At 40.7% G+C, this 15,659-nt stretch overlaps 3 protein-coding genes across 6 annotated transcripts; 2 read left to right on the top strand and 1 right to left on the bottom strand.

The window, feature by feature from the left end:
• The first annotated feature begins 57 nt into the window (after positions 1-57).
• On the top strand, positions 58-6,369 carry LOC112461480 (beta-alanine-activating enzyme). 3 transcript variants are annotated; one of them, XM_025026735.1, is made up of 10 exons: positions 58-242; positions 2,556-2,811; positions 2,916-3,371; positions 3,447-3,820; positions 3,909-3,997; positions 4,124-5,013; positions 5,134-5,282; positions 5,349-5,512; positions 5,618-5,881; positions 5,948-6,369. In XM_025026735.1, the coding sequence occupies exons 1-10, from the start codon at positions 230-232 to the stop codon at positions 6,335-6,337; spliced, it is 3,045 nt and encodes a 1,014-aa protein (XP_024882503.1). In that variant the 5' UTR covers positions 58-229; the 3' UTR covers positions 6,338-6,369. The 3 variants fall into 3 exon arrangements, with proteins under 3 accessions (XP_024882503.1, XP_024882502.1, XP_024882504.1); XM_025026734.1 differs by lacking the exon at positions 58-242 and adding an exon at positions 249-375; XM_025026736.1 differs by lacking the exon at positions 58-242 and adding an exon at positions 2,397-2,450.
• Positions 294-1,841, top strand: LOC112461483. The gene is made up of 3 exons (XM_025026739.1): positions 294-916; positions 1,014-1,350; positions 1,430-1,841. Exons 1-3 carry the CDS (start codon positions 521-523, stop codon positions 1,672-1,674), a joined length of 978 nt encoding a protein of 325 aa, XP_024882507.1. The 5' UTR covers positions 294-520; the 3' UTR covers positions 1,675-1,841.
• A 66-nt stretch (positions 6,370-6,435) lies between the features above and the next one.
• Positions 6,436-15,092, bottom strand: LOC112461481 (rab GDP dissociation inhibitor beta). 2 transcript variants are annotated; one of them, XM_025026737.1, is made up of 5 exons: positions 14,581-15,092; positions 9,404-9,817; positions 9,012-9,225; positions 8,754-8,936; positions 6,436-8,536 (listed from the first exon to the last, which is right to left on the bottom strand). In XM_025026737.1, exons 1-5 carry the CDS (start codon positions 14,739-14,741, stop codon positions 8,180-8,182), a joined length of 1,329 nt encoding a protein of 442 aa, XP_024882505.1. In that variant the 5' UTR covers positions 14,742-15,092; the 3' UTR covers positions 6,436-8,179. The 2 variants fall into 2 exon arrangements, with proteins under 2 accessions (XP_024882505.1, XP_024882506.1); XM_025026738.1 differs by lacking the exon at positions 14,581-15,092 and adding an exon at positions 10,369-10,479.
• Positions 15,093-15,659: the final 567 nt, after the last annotated feature.

Below are 15,659 nucleotides of genomic sequence, written 5' to 3'. Positions count from 1 at the left end.
TGCAAGAAGTTCAGCTAAAAAAGAACAGGCCTATTGCAAGTTGAGAACCCACATTTCCTAACCTCAGTGTCAAAACATAACCTGCAATGGGGCTCAATTTGAACAAATGTTTAATATCTCCTGATTTTATCCATTTTATTATGAAAAAAATTATTTTACTATATGCTTGATCGCCAAAGAAATACATTTTTTTTAATGTAAGTGCCAGTGAATACGTTAAATTTGTACTATGAGCCAAGCAAGTGAGTACTGATACAAGCAACTATATATTTATATGTAATTATAGATTTGCCTTATTTTTAATAAAAAAATAAATAAAGCGCGACAATGTCATTATTAGACGATTTTTGGCGATGATTTGGTACATATACCAAAGTTGGTATCGGTGGTTGTTATTTGCTATTGGTTCTAGTGCAGTTTGGTACCCTTTGATTGCTTATACCAGCCAGAGTCACGCCAAAAACAGCCAAAAATCGCCTGTTGTTAGACGCGAAATTGCACACCACGTTGCCACGCAATTATGTTAAGCTTAATAGAGTTCGGGCATCTGACATATTGTCAGGATAAGTTAATAGAATTTTTAATCGAACATGGTGTTTTAATGTCTACAATTAAATGTAATGAATGTAATAGGGACATTAATATTGATAAAGAAACATTAATGTACCGATGTAGAAGACGGTACTACGTAAAAAATCAGCACAAGAAACGTGTGTCGAAGCAGTGCAATTTCAAGAAAAGTGCCAAAGCTGGTACTTGGTTCGAATGGTTCGGAAAAAATCATCTTGACGTGGCAACAATATGCAAAATTGTTGCTTGCTTTTTAATGTTGAATTATCCACGTCAAGATGACACACAAGATGAAACTGGCGTTTCGTCGGCCACGATTGTTGACTGGTTCAATTTTTGTCGAGAGGTAATTATATTTTAACATATCTTCATAAATACACACACACACATACGTGTGTAAAATGTATGAAACAAAATATTAATAATATTATTTCTTCTTACAGGTCTGTGTGTTCTGGGCTGAAAAACATAGTGATAAACTTGGTGGCCCAGGACGCACAGTAGAAATCAATGAAGCAAAAATTGACAAAAGTTACAATCGTGGTCGGCTCATAAGAGATCACTGGATTTTCGGAGGATATGAGCGAGACACAAAGAAGATTTTCATCGTGCCAGTACAGGATCGAACTGAACAGACACTTCTGGCGTGTATCAAGGAGTGGACATTGCCAGGCACTACCATCGTGTCAGATTGTTGGAAGTCCTATAATTGTTTAAACAATGAAGGCTTCCAACATCTGACAGTAAACCACTCATACAACTTCGTCGATCCTGAAACTGGTGAGAACTTTTTGCCATAGTTAACTATATTATTACTGTTTATTTGTATATTGTTCTAATACATTTTTTAAATCTACAGGCACGCATACGCAGCATATAGAGCGCGTTTGGATAGAGGTTCGCGAAAATATCCCAAGGTACGGAACCACGGAGGATCACGTCCTCCTTGAACATTTGTGCGAATATCTCTTCAAACGCGCCTATAGCCGCTTGGAGCGTATAGAAAACTTCTTTGATGTCATCGCAGAATTATATCCTCCGATTACATCCACTTTTGAGGACCAGCCAGAAACATCCGACGAACCAAGTACCAGCACTGCTTAGAGATACGTTTCTTGTGCTTATTTTTTATGTAGTACTGTTTTTCTACATCAGTACATTAATGTTTCTGTATCAATATTAATGTCACTACTATACATTCACACATTTAATTGTAGATGTTATAAAACACCATACTGGATTAATAAATCTATTAACTTTTCCTGACAGTATATTACATACCTAAACTCTATTATACCTAACATTATTGCGTGGCATGCGTTGTGTCTTGGTCAAAGTTTTGTAGGAATCTGTTGATATGTGTACATAGACAAATAGGCGGGGGAGGGGCTCCGCCGCAATATATCACTTTATAGCTTTCAATGATGAATATATCTTACATAAATATATCAAAGTACATGCGTGGGCGGGGGGAGGGGGCGAAGCCCCCCTGCACCCTTCCATGCATGTGCTTTGTAATTTCACTTTACAATGTGCTGTGCTTTTCATTTAGCGACTCAAGTCGACACAAGCGTCATTCTGTCTCTTTTCAACATCTAGTGAGCAACAAAGATAGAATATGAATACTTTAAGTTATGAAACGAGATCCACGCTGCCTACTGGCGGTGGTGGATGCGGGAGGGGGGCCGAAGGCCCCCCTTACACCCGCGCGCGCGCGCGTGTATGTGTGTGTATGCATAACATCTACAATTTAATATAGTCAGGATAAAATAATAAAATCTATTAATTTATCCTGACTATATTAAATTGCAGATTGTATGAATACACACACACACACACGCGGGGCGGGGGAGTGCAAGGGGGGCTTCATTTTTGTTTAGGTGAGGCTCCTAAACTGAATAATTACCAAAAACAATATTGGTTTTTAAATGGTTTTAAAACATACAATATACGGTTATTTATCAATATTTCTTACGTTCTTTTAGCTAATTGTACTAAAAGACTAAAAGTACAAGATGACAGAAATGATTCGCAAGCTCTACATAACGTGTGCAATTGGCTTTATCTTGATAAAACAGCTATAGAATATCACGATTTAGAAAATGTTAAGATCATAAGTTACGGAGAACTGAAAGCAACGAAGGAAAAAATTTCTAGTCATTTGAAATGTATAGAGTGTCCTGAATTTATTGGTATTGACTTTGACATCTCAGAGTGCTGCGTGCTTTCTCTAATGCTTGGGTAAAGTATAATTATTTTTAATATTTAAAGTACAGTTGAATCAGATATACTTAATTAGATAATTTGTTGTTATGAATATTTATCTCGAATTCACTTTTTGACAGAATCCTCGACAGCGGACATGCTTTCTTCAATGTACCTACAGATCCGTTGGCATATACAGATATATTGGCCTCTACAAATGCAAAATATATTTTTACGAAATCTGCAACACCCAAAAAAGAGATCGTACATCAATTCGATATTCATGGACAGTCAATATATTTGACAAAATTAATAGACGTCCAAAAAAATATCAATAATAAGAAATGGTATCATTTTGCATATGCAATTGCCACTTCGGGATCAACTGGAGCACCAAAAATTATCAAAGTGCCGCATCTCTGTATATTGCCTAATATTACAGATTTAAAGAAAATCCTGGATGTAACGAATTCTGATAAAATCGCACAACTAACAAATTTTACATTTGATCCCAGTATTATCGAAATTTTTTTAAGCCTTTGTTGTGCTGCAACCTTGTTTATGGTTTCGAAAGCATTAAAGAATGAGGCTGTCAGGTAAATAAATATTAATAAATCAATGTTAAAAAGAAATCATAGAATTCATAGTACAGAGATATAAATGCTTTTTAGGCTCTTAGAGGAAATATTCTATGCTCGTGTAACAGTTCTTCAAATCACTCCGTCGCTTCTCTTCCATCGGTGGTCCACCAAACACTTGAAAACAACAATCTTGGGCAAAGACTCTGAACTGAGAATTCTTTTTTTGGGTGGTGAACCGTTCCCTAGCATGAAATTGCTTTTGGAAGTTAGTCATCCGCGGAATGCGACACGATTGTTTAATATCTATGGCATAACTGAAATATCGTGTTGGTCTAGTATTAAGGAAATCGTCAAAAACAATGTAGATGAACCTTGCCTGGGTGAACCTTTAGCAGAAACTGTATTTCAAATCAGGAATGAAGATAATGAAGTAATAATTAGGGGCGATGGTACTCTTTATATCGGTTAGTTTTTAAGTAATATATATGTGTGTGAAATATTTTTATGGAATTTACTTTTAAATAAACTATTTTTCACGTATCTTCAATATAGGAAGTGCTACGAGGATTTGTATTGTTGGAGATGAAACTGAGGAAGATCTGAACAAGCCAGTTTTTCGCGATACTGGCGACATTGTTTCAGTAAGTTTTATTTGTAAATTAATTATTCAGAGAACGTAATATATTATCATAAATTTCATTATTTACCCAAGATTGTTTTCAATAACAAGGTGAGCCTATTCAAATTTGTCACTTCTATTTTTTTAGGCAGATGATCACCATAGAATATTTTATAGAGGAAGACGAAATAATATTGTAAAAAGATTTGGAAGCAAGGTGAACTTGCGAGAACTCGAGAGAGTCACGACAGAATTAAACTTCGTTCGAAATTGTGCTACTTTTTGGGACGCAGAGAGCCACAAATTATATCTATGTTTATCTACTAGAGACACGAAAGAAGATTTCTCTAAATTGAGAGGTGATATAACGTCGCATTTAAAGATATTACCAGCGATCTATAAGCCCGACAAGATAATTATAGTGGAACACTTTAACTTTACTACCAGTGGAAAGATTTGCCAGGCATCACTAAAAGAAATGTGTAGAAATTCCGAAACAGAAGTTATTAATGTAAATGATTTGCACATCAACGCGAATGAAATATTTGAAAATTTGTGGAACAATCATATAAAATCTAAAGACGCTGGTTTTTTAATGGCAGGCGGTACATCAATAGCAGCGCTTCAGATGGCAAATGCTGCCGCTCAAGCTTTTAATATAGAGTTTCCGGAATTAATTGGTATGTTGCTGAGAGACTTTACATTCGACAAATGTGTCAATTATATCAAAAGTATTTTAATTAACCGAGATTGCGGCAAGACTGTCGGTCGTTCCATCGATATGTCTCTCAATGATGGTCTTCCCAAAAAGATATTTACAGAAGATTGTGTAGCAAAACCATCGCAAAAGAATCTTCCATTATTGTCAAACGAGAAACATTCTTATCAGTGGTACAAATGCAGGGGAAAAATTTATGGCGATGCAGAAGAAAATATCAAATCTCTCTTGGAAAAAAATATATCAAGCGTTGAAGTATTAGCAACTTATAACTTACAGAAGTGCGTCGATGCTTCGCCAACTATATACCGTTATTCCGCGTAAGAATGAAGAAAATTATTTTTTAATAAAACATTCAGGATTAATATTAATCAATACTTCAGAGAGTGAATTTAAAACCCAAAATAATATATGTATGTATAATGTTTGTTAATTTTTAGAACAGAATTGTACGCAACAGTCGCTTCACATTCCGGCATTATATGTACTGCTAATTTGCTAAACACCGATAGTGCGCCGTATGAGATAAAACTGCCAGATAGAATAGAAGCTTCCGTTTTAGCCCTAACAGATTTCCGTGGGGTTGTAGGTAAGTCGATATTGCAATTTAAGATTAATATTTAACAAGTAACATAATAAATGTTTTTAATTGCAGGCTGTTACGACGGATACATTTATTGTATCCATTTAAAAACTGGTGACATAATTTGGAAGTTTCAAACGCAGGACATGGTTAAATGCACGGCGATAACGTGCATGCAAGGGAGCAAGATATTCGTGGGTTCTTACGACTTCTATGTATATTGTCTTTCGACAGAGGTAGATGCATAAGCACTATTATTATTATCATCTATGTTTTCGACGTCATTAATTAAAATTACACGATAATTATCTATTTTATCTGTAAAGTATATTATCCCACAGGATGGTAGTCAAGTCTGGAAAACTAAAGCGAGCCAAGGTGGAATTTGTGCTACCGGTTGTTTGCATCAACAATCGACTTCGGTTCTTTTCGGGACATTAGACGGCTCGTGCCTGGCCTTACAGCAATCTTCGGGACGTGTCACATGGAAACGTAAATTGCAGAATCCAGTATTCGTCGCGCCTGTTGTTCTCCGGACTGGATATGCCTTATTCTGTTCTGTAGCTGGAACGCTGTGTTGTTTCGATATCGAAACCGATTGCCAGGTAAACGTACATCTTCCTTCCTTTTGTCGCTCAATGTATTCCACTCCGACTTTTTAATCATTGCAGATGTGGCGATATGTGATACACGGCAATGTATTTTCGTACCCTGTGATATGGACTCCCGAGTCTACGAGCGACGAGTACGTCATATTGGCCAGTCATAACAAAAATCTGTATTATCTAGAAGTACCACAAAGGACAATTGAAGAAAACGAGCCAAAATTAAAATATATGTTACAACTGCAGTCACCTATTTTCGCGACTCCTTGGTGCGAAGACGGATGTATGTTTGTGGCATGTACAGACGGCATCTTCAAAGTATTCGATCTTCTGGAAGGCAAATTGTTAGCGACCAAGCAACTTTCCGGTGAAACATTTTCTTCGCCAGTTATTCATAATGATCTCGCGATCTTGGGATGTAGAGACAACAATATGTACGTCTTAAAACTTAGTTAAATATAACACAATATATGAAAATTTGCCCTGAATGTGACTATTCACATTAGACTCCTTGCATCCTCCGATTTTTTAAACTAATCGAAATTGCACAGGTACACGGTTAATACAATATCGTTTATTCCATTCAGCTCTCGTGTGTTACAAGTTGATGGATAATGACGTATCATCCGTTAGCAGTTGAGTCAAGTGTGTTCGTTATACCCGTTTTCCCCACCAGATTTTCGTACGTAATGTGAAATTGCGTGTGCGCCATCGTAACCCATGCGAGAGTGCAAGTAAAACGTGAATCTAGGAAAACGGCTGATTCGTTTCTTCTCCGACGCGCTTACGCCGTTAATTAATTGATCGATGTACATGCAAATGTTCGCGCTCACTCGTCCTTTCCTTATCAAATACAATAATGATTTCTTATGCAAATGAAGTATTCCGGATTTCAAGCTCACATGAAACAACAATATTTCAACGACTCCATTTTCTCATATTTATATATATATATATATGTATACATATCTTTTTGTAATATTTAATATATATACTATATAGATCTATAATATATCTATAATGAAATGCTTGGCCGCTCCGGATATCTTTCTTCGTTTCAAACGTTTCGGTATCGACCTTCGTTTACTTTTTTTTCGTTCCCCCCCACTTGCCGCCAACTTTGTCTCAAGCGTGTATGAGCATGCAACTTCCCTATTCCTAACTCTGTTTTTGAACATACGTTGAAGTTGAAGATATATCTAATCGTCCTATCGATAGTTATGATCTGTTTTCTAAACGAGCGTTTTTTTTTTAATGAGAAAAACGGATGTGAAAGATGAAACAATTAGTTACAATTATACACGCGAGTACACATCGAATAACGCATTATATATCTTGCTATCCCTAATTTTGCTACACGGTCAATAAGCAAGGGAAAGTTATCAATTGGAATATTTTTGCCCGCCGTTTGGCAATTCGTATAAAACTAAATCATTGCTCGATTATTTTGTTCGAAACGATAAATGCAATGTATAAACTTAAAATCAACATCCAAATATTGGTAAACTTTTCCAGATTCACAACGACCGAGACTTTTCAGAAGTATCTCTACATCTATGCGAATTATCGGTGCTAATCTAAACAGAGATATGAGACTTACATTGTACCGTTAATCAATCGTCAGTTTAACAATTGTATTGTAGCCTTTGTAGCAACATACATACGTTGCTACAGAACCTGTGGACTATTTTTTTGTACAATTTAATCTGCCGATAAACGTTTCACTTATTTCGATACATTAAAATATGGTACATAGGTATTGTATATACGCTGTGACGGACGTCTCACAATTATCTTTATTTCCTTTTATTATTCTCTGTTTGAATGTATATTGGCAGATTGGATTCATGTTTCGTGTAAAATATAAATTTATAACAGGATCTAATCTTATATAATCCGATGTTCGAAATCGTAGAAATAGAGTTCAAGAGTTTTTCTTTCCGTGCGAATGTGGAGGATTCGTGCGCTTCGAATAAGACTACGTCGCAGGAACAGCGGGGCGAGATTAGGAGAGTAATGAGACAGAGAGAAATTTGATAGAGAGAATTTAGCCAACTTTGCCCCCCCCCCCTCCCGTTTTTCATTCTCTATCAAAGAGAATTTACATAATTAGGCACAGGTCTGCTCGCAGCGTGACTTGTTCCGTGGTATCTGCCTTGAGACACTGTTGCATACCGACGCGGTCGGCAATCGTCGAGCGATGTTTTCTTTTTACTCGAATACGCGAATACACTGGGCGCTTCGATTTCCCTGTAATGTCGTGTGGTATATATGCACGCGCGCATTTCGTGATTACGGTTACTGATCCTCGTCGCCGAGTTCATTCTTGACCTTGTCGAAGTCAAACTCCTCGCCGGTGGCGCGCTTGAATATGTCGAGCACGTCTAAGCAGGTGGTCTCGAAGTGCGTGGTGGCGTCGTAGCTGGTGGATATGAATATCTGGCTGTTGAGACCGTCGTCTACCGGCACCATGTAGTCGGAGATGCTAATAAATTTCTGTTTAATCGGGCCGAGCAGGTCCAGACCGGGCTTAATCTCGATCTCCGGATTCTTCGTCTCCACCGTGGTCGAGACCATAGCGATAAACCAGCCTTTTGCCGCAACTTGATGGGTGTGCGATACGAGAGACACATATATGTCGGAACTACGACCGACCTGAGGAAAGAAATTTTTTTTATTTAACTAAAGATATAAGACAAAGCTTATATATATATATATAAAATAACAAATTCACATTTATGCGAATAAATGACTTAAAAGATTCCTATTTGATTTTACAATATTGAAATTAAAGGAAAGACCGCATCAACGTTCACGCATATAATTGAGTCTTCTATATATTTATATATACATGTCATAAAAATATAATTACCTGTTTCTGAGGAATGATGATTTGTGTAGATAATGCGTCAGCTGTGTTTGGTATAGGATGATCCATGAGACATATGCATCTTATCACTTGACCGACCTTCTTCACGCGATCAGATACGTATGTGGGATCACAAAAAACTTGTTTGCATTGAGCTACCTCATCGCCGGAACGGACACCGACCACCTGCACGAAACAACAATGCGTTGCAGTGACTAAGTGCACGTTTAGTTGCAGAGATACGACAAATGCAACACCTACCTTGCCGTCTTTCATGACAATTTCGTCGATCGGCTTGTCCAGCATGTATGTGCCGCCATAAATGGCGCTAAGACGCGCGAATCCCTGAGGAAGTTCGCCCAGACCGTACATCGGATAGAGATACGGCGATTTTCCGTACCGCGCTAAACTGTCGCTGTACAGTTTGATCCTCCTGATGGTATTTATCGCAGTTTGGCCTATGTAGTCGTCATCCCTGATTAAAACACAGATATGAACACTCTTTAAAGATGGATGTAAAAATATTAACAAATGTATATTTTTATAAAGCGCACTTTAAAATAACAGAGAGAGAACGTCGTCCATTTGATGGATTCTTTGTAATTTTATGACAAATTGCTCGCCCTACAAAGTCAATCTGCGTCATTCATTACCTGTACAACGCTAATGCGTGTCCAGTGAAGTCCTGCGTGTTCTTATCCAGGCTGAACTTGCTGTACAGCGCGCTCATGCTGTTGTTGAAGGGATCGAAACCATCCCACGACTTAGGATCTTCCTCCTGCATGTTTTGCACCCACATGAGGAAGCTGCGGAACCGCCGCTTCTCAAACAGGCCCATTAGATCGCTCGAGAGGGCCTCCTGCTGGTCAATCGGCACCTTCGAGATCTTGCCCGACTTGTATACGTACGAGCCCTCCACCGACTTGAACTCCAAGTAACGCGTCACGCCCGTGTGAATGAGCAGCTTGACGAGAAGACCATTCGCCATCAGAAATTTGGGTATCAAGTCAACGTTCCAATCCCGACCGCGGCCATAGCTCTCGTCCGGCGCTGGGGCCTTGAACTTGCTAAACGACACAATACACGATAATTAAAAGCGGATATCTACGATAATTAATCTATCTAAATTATAAAATTGTGTATTACATCCTTTTAAAATAATGGCAAGTGCAACAAAGCTTCCGATAAAGCGAAATTAAATTTAATTACATTTCATTAAAGTAGTTGCTTTTTAGAGTAATCAAGGACGTTAAATGTCTCTCCTTGTTTTTAATTCCCTTATGGTATTTGTCGCGAAGAAACTTTTAACCACGACGGAGTCACGAAAATATCGCTCATTACAACAACGACATAACTAAAAAATTGTCATTATTGAACTGTTTGCGAAAGGAGGGTGAAAATCCAATACGCTGAATAAAGAGCTAATATATAACTATTAGATATTTTTGTTCCTCTACAATCAGTTATTGCACCAAAATCACACTTAAAAGTAATAATATTAAAAATTTTAATGATTCAAAACATTCAAACTTAGTTTTTGGAAAATTTTGTTTTCTGAGTTATGTCATTGTTGTAGCAAATGAGCGATATGCAAGTGACAAAACCGCAAAGTCCCGACCTAGTTTAATCGATAATTTCCATCGCTCGTTAATTAAAAGAGTTCGAGTCGGGCTTCCGCTTCCGTAGGTCTTTATCTGTCGTACAGAAACCGCGAACTGAGAATTATCAGAGAGAATTATTTTCACACCAAGCTGCTGCCGCGTCGGCACACGGTGTTAATGTTATTCACGAACCTGCATCCCGTCGCACACGCCGACAACTATACGTTCGTATAAATGATGATTGAGCGATATCGCGGGCGCGACGCGAATCCAAGGACAGCAATTTATTGGCAGTGATAGGCCAGGATTAGCAGCGTGCGATAATTTATTGAGAGTTCACGTCGGCCGCATTTCGTTATTGGTCCCTCTCTGTCCCCAATGACGCGCAAGGTGCGAGCCCGTAGAAGCGTAAATTACGCGTTCCACAGTCATCCGACCGTTCTTCACGATAAGATATCCGCGCGCGTATCGATCGGTCTTATTTTCGTCTCGGATTCATCTTGAACTTCCTTTAAATTCGTCGCTCTCAACACGCGGAATGAACATCGTGCGACAACAGCGGTTTATCCGCTTAATCGCTTCTTCTACCTGCCCGCGGGTTCATTGGATTCGCAATCGCGTGGCGCGTCCGCAGGCAGGCAGGTAGACGGAAAAGTCCACCAGGGACTCGCGTGTCGTCGTCGGACGCTCAACGCGGGTTTCTCGGGTTCTTTTTTACGCGGGGCACGTAATTACGTGCAATCTTCGGAACGGCCATCGTTCCGCTTTCCATCTGCATTCGGCGCGGAGTCCTCCTTCTTGCCCTCGCGCCTCGGACGGACTTTCATGCTCGCGCGACGTTGTACGTACGAGGAAACATAACGGACAAAGCAGTTGTAGTGGGATAGCGTCGACAAGTGTCGGCAACAGGATATCCTCGCTTTTCAGGTGTCGCTGCGCCTCTCGACAGAATGCGGTCCCTACGAAACCAACGTCGGCGAAAGGTCGGAGGTAGAAGACCCTAATTGCGCGGACTTTTGACATTTTATCGCGCCTTTTGTTTACGCGATTGTATCACGCGGCCGAGAAAGTGCCGCGGCGAAGTCGCAGGAATGCGAAAAATGTGGAACAATTCCGAGCTATTATCTCGAGCATTATCTCTCTTCTCTTTTATCCATCGCAATAACGTGGCCTCCGGATCGCGTCTCTTGTATGTACAGCTGTATGTACACAGGATGTCCAGTTTCCACTGTAACGGTAGGAAAACTCCGTGAATAAATAACTAAATTAAATTTGAAGTTGGAATATTCTACGAAACTACTGCTCGATCAAATATTTAACATTGAACGTTTTATGACGATAAGAGATACTTAACACAGAAATATTTTCTTCTGCGTTAAAATATTGAACGTAGAAAGCAATATGATAAATGGCTTTTCCACGAGATTAACTCGAGTCAGAGATCGATACGGTGGAAGCTGGTATATTTAGCGTAATGCGGAAATCGCGCGGAGGAAATTGTACGTGTAACCGGAGGAGAGAAAAGAGAAGGAGACGGTGAAGGTATAATAATTGCCGCCGGTGATATCCGAGGTTCGATCGTATTTCGTAATTAAGTGCTGTAACGCGATAAATGCGAGAACAGCGGTATTTGCATTGAATCGTCAAGAATTATGGAAAAATGTCTCTCGTTACGCGATAAGCAAATTGACACGCGCGTATAAACCATACGCGTGCGCGTGTGGGTCTCGTATCTCTGTGTTTCGTTGAAATGTACCGAATCACGTCGATTTGTGTTGTCCATCGTCGCTTATCGCGAGTTTCTCAACAATCGAGGATATATCGGCAATCGCTGACGGTGTGCAGTCGGCGCGCAATCAATCCGTTCGCATGCCTGCGGTGAAAAACGCAAATGATAAAACGCGCAATAAAATAAACAACGAAAAGAAACAGAAATTGTGAAAGAAAACGGGAAGAAATAAAGGAGTTTCGAGGAAAGATGAAAAAAGCAAACAGGAAGGAAGCAGAAAAATTAGAAAAAGCGTAAATGCAAGGATATTAACATGCACTAGAACTGCAGAAGATTAACTTATATCTATTTTTACCGAAGGAATCAAAATAAAAAAAGAGAAAACAAACTTATAAAATTAATGATCTGTATATTTCAATAAAAGTCAGAAAAAATTTCAAAAATTGTAATATTTTAAAAATAGATTATTTTTAAAAATGTCAAACAAGTCATTTTGATCTCCTTGATAGTCCTAGTGTTAAATAAAAAAATAACCGCTGAAAAATAGATATAAAATAATTGATTTAATTAGCCAAGTACTGGGATAAAAAAAAAGTTTGAAGGTATTACACGTAGTGTTTAATTAATAAAATTTTATTTCATTGTTCTACGACTGTATTATAATAATTTCACACAAATACTAAGTTATGTAAAACGGATTAAAAATTAAAATAAAACATAAAGCTTGGCGTGCCCGAGGCGTATTTACATTTGCCTTCTTTTATGTTTTAATAATAATTTGTGAACTTGGACATTAAATATTACCCGCAGTAATATAAATTTTTATTACAAAAAGGTACATGACGCAAACTTTCCTTTTTATATTAAAAAATAAAATTAACGCGGGTTGGTCGGAGAGAAGGGAAGGCCGAGAGGTGTCGAGAGTGCAGCTGAGAAGCGCCAGTGCGGAATACCGCAGTGAAGCGTGGATGAACTATCGGGATGAAGATTGACGTCCCAGACAACCGTAGGCGAAATTGTGACGAAGGAAGTTGCCGAGGAGAATTTAAAATTTAACGCGGAGTCAAATCATTACGCGGCAGCGCCGCGACGAACGATTTCAATCGAACGGTTCTTTCGAAGGTAGGGAGAACGGAGTATTCTCTTTTTTCTCCCTCTTCTCCCTTCCTTCTCCTTTCTACACTCGAGTGCAGAAACCGTTGCAAAGGCCGACGGTACCGAACTTTCCGCCGTTCGTCTGGTAGCAACGACTGAACGACCAGAATTCGTAATTAGCGTCGAGCATTCGGACTTAAGTAAATGCGGCGTTGGTTTCCGCTCTAAAATCCCAATGTATAAATAAATCTGTTTAATTTCCGTGCCAGAAATCTCGTCTATTCTCTATCTCCTCCCCTCTACATGTATTTTCACACATTTTGAGTAGAACAAAAGCGCAAGTGAAACTTGGTTTACGTCTGTAGTAACTTTTTGTACTGTTTATTTTTGCCCCTCCAACGTCCACCCAGACAACACAATGTCCAAAATTGAGACCTAAGGTGTCTTAAAGATGTCATTAAGGTATATCATATCATAAGACGTTTTAAAGATGTCTTAAAGACATCTTCAATTGCGTTGTCTAAGCAATTACATGACATTTCATTTCATTTCGAGTGCAGAAAGTGCAATGTGCGACACGCGAGAAACAGAGATCGGCTAATCTCGCCGACGCGACGTCAGAATGAGAATTCATTTCGTGGACAATCTCCACGTAGAACGCGCCGGAAGTCGCGCGCTCCGCCAAAACGGAGCGACTGCGTCCTGCGTCGTTGTCCCGCAACCTGCAATATTTCTTACCGTTATAACCGCGATTCTTGGAAATGAAACCGCGGAAGTTACGCGCGGAGTCCTGGCGTTTCGACGCCGCGCCGACTCGATTATAATCGCTTAGAAAGAACAATAATCAAACGCGCGCGCGGCCACGTTCAGGCGATTCGCGCGCGCGGCGGGAATGCGGGCTCGAGAATCGATACGCTTCCCCCCTCGCGCCCGTATGCGGCGCAGTTCCGACGATACGACACGTTCCCCGCGGGAAAGTATCTTTTCCGCCCTTCTCCCGCTCCGGTTTTTCCTCCTTTTTCCTTTCCTGCGTATCGATCGGCGAGATTTCGATCGCGGAAGGAAAGCAGATCGATATTCGCAATCGTATCCTGTCAAGTCGCCCCAGCTGTCGTCGGCAACCATGGTTTCCCGCCGGAGGGAGAGGGGGCGCGGAAGAAAGGAAGAATGGAGGGAGGAAAGGGGAAGGGGCGGGCTCGTGTAACGACCGTGTAACGTAAAACGTTCGGAAACATTATCGAACGGTTCGAGGGATCGCGTTCGATGGCCGGAGACGTCCTCCTTCCGAGGCGTTTTCCCGCTGCTCGAGGGAGAGAGAGAGAGAGAGAAAATGGGGGGCGGGCCGAAGGATCTTGCCGATGACGGACTGACGGACGAGAGTACACGAGTACTGGAGTATACCCACCTGAACAGGTCCTCGAGGGGCGTGATGGAGGCCGACTCGCCGCCGTAGTACTTGTTACGGTCGATGTGGAGCACCCGCTTGCCGCTGACGGAGAGCATGCCCGAGAGGATGCACTCCTTCAGGCCGGTGCCGAGGACGATCGCGTCGTACTCCTCATTCATGTTCGCACCGGGGGAGGCGGGAAACGGATCGAGGGGTAGAGGTAGAGGAGGTGGAGTGGTTGTCTCGCGCCGAGTGTCCTGCTCGCCAACTCTCTCTCTGTCTCGCGATACCTTCCTTCTCGGCTCCGCTTTCTCGTTCTCTCCCTCGCGTGCCCTACGACCTACGACGTCGCGCGAGAAAACGCTGCCTGGCGCGATCGCTACGTGACACGACACTGCACGAGTGCACGGCAGTCACGGCACAGCACGGCACGACACGGCACGGGGCACGGGGCACGGGCACGACACGTCGTGGCGCGGAACGGAAGGAAGACCGGGCTCTCTCGCTCGCTTTGCTCTGTCGACGGTGACGGCGACGGCGGCGACGATGACGGCGGCGGTCCGCGGTGGCGGTGGTGGCGGCGGGTGACGTCCAACTTTCCCCTAGACGTCGACGCGTTGCGAAGCGGCTCTAAAGAGAGGAGCGAGTTCTCGGCTCTCGCCGTGAGCGTGGGTAATTCGACGTTATTTGACTTTGCTCGCAGTTCGCGCGCGATGAGCGATTAATTACGATGATTTTTCTAGCTCGTGTTACGGCCGAAAGAATCATGTGAAAAAGAAGGAATTTGCAGTTGTCACGATAACGAGTCTCTTTCTCGGCTAACGTGGGTGGGAAAGTGGGAATGGAAGAAAAGATTTATGATCTTGGCTTGTATAAAAATTGTATGACTCCCTTATTCCTAATTAGTATTCAAGTTCATTATTATATCATAATTGTAATTGTTATTTAACGCTGAATGAATCTTTAAATAAAAATACAAATCTACTCGTTAATACAAATTGACGAAATGGTATGATTTTTAAAAAATTTATTTATGGAGAAAAGGGGGGCGTTTATTGAATTTTCTGAAACGTATATTAATTACTGATTTAATAATA

Source organism: Temnothorax curvispinosus, unplaced genomic scaffold (genome assembly GCF_003070985.1).
Source record: "Temnothorax curvispinosus isolate PA1 unplaced genomic scaffold, ASM307098v1 QBEX01011445.1, whole genome shotgun sequence".
Classification (NCBI taxonomy): Eukaryota; Metazoa; Arthropoda; class Insecta; order Hymenoptera; family Formicidae; genus Temnothorax; species Temnothorax curvispinosus.
This window is presented reverse-complemented; position numbering and strand designations above follow the sequence as displayed.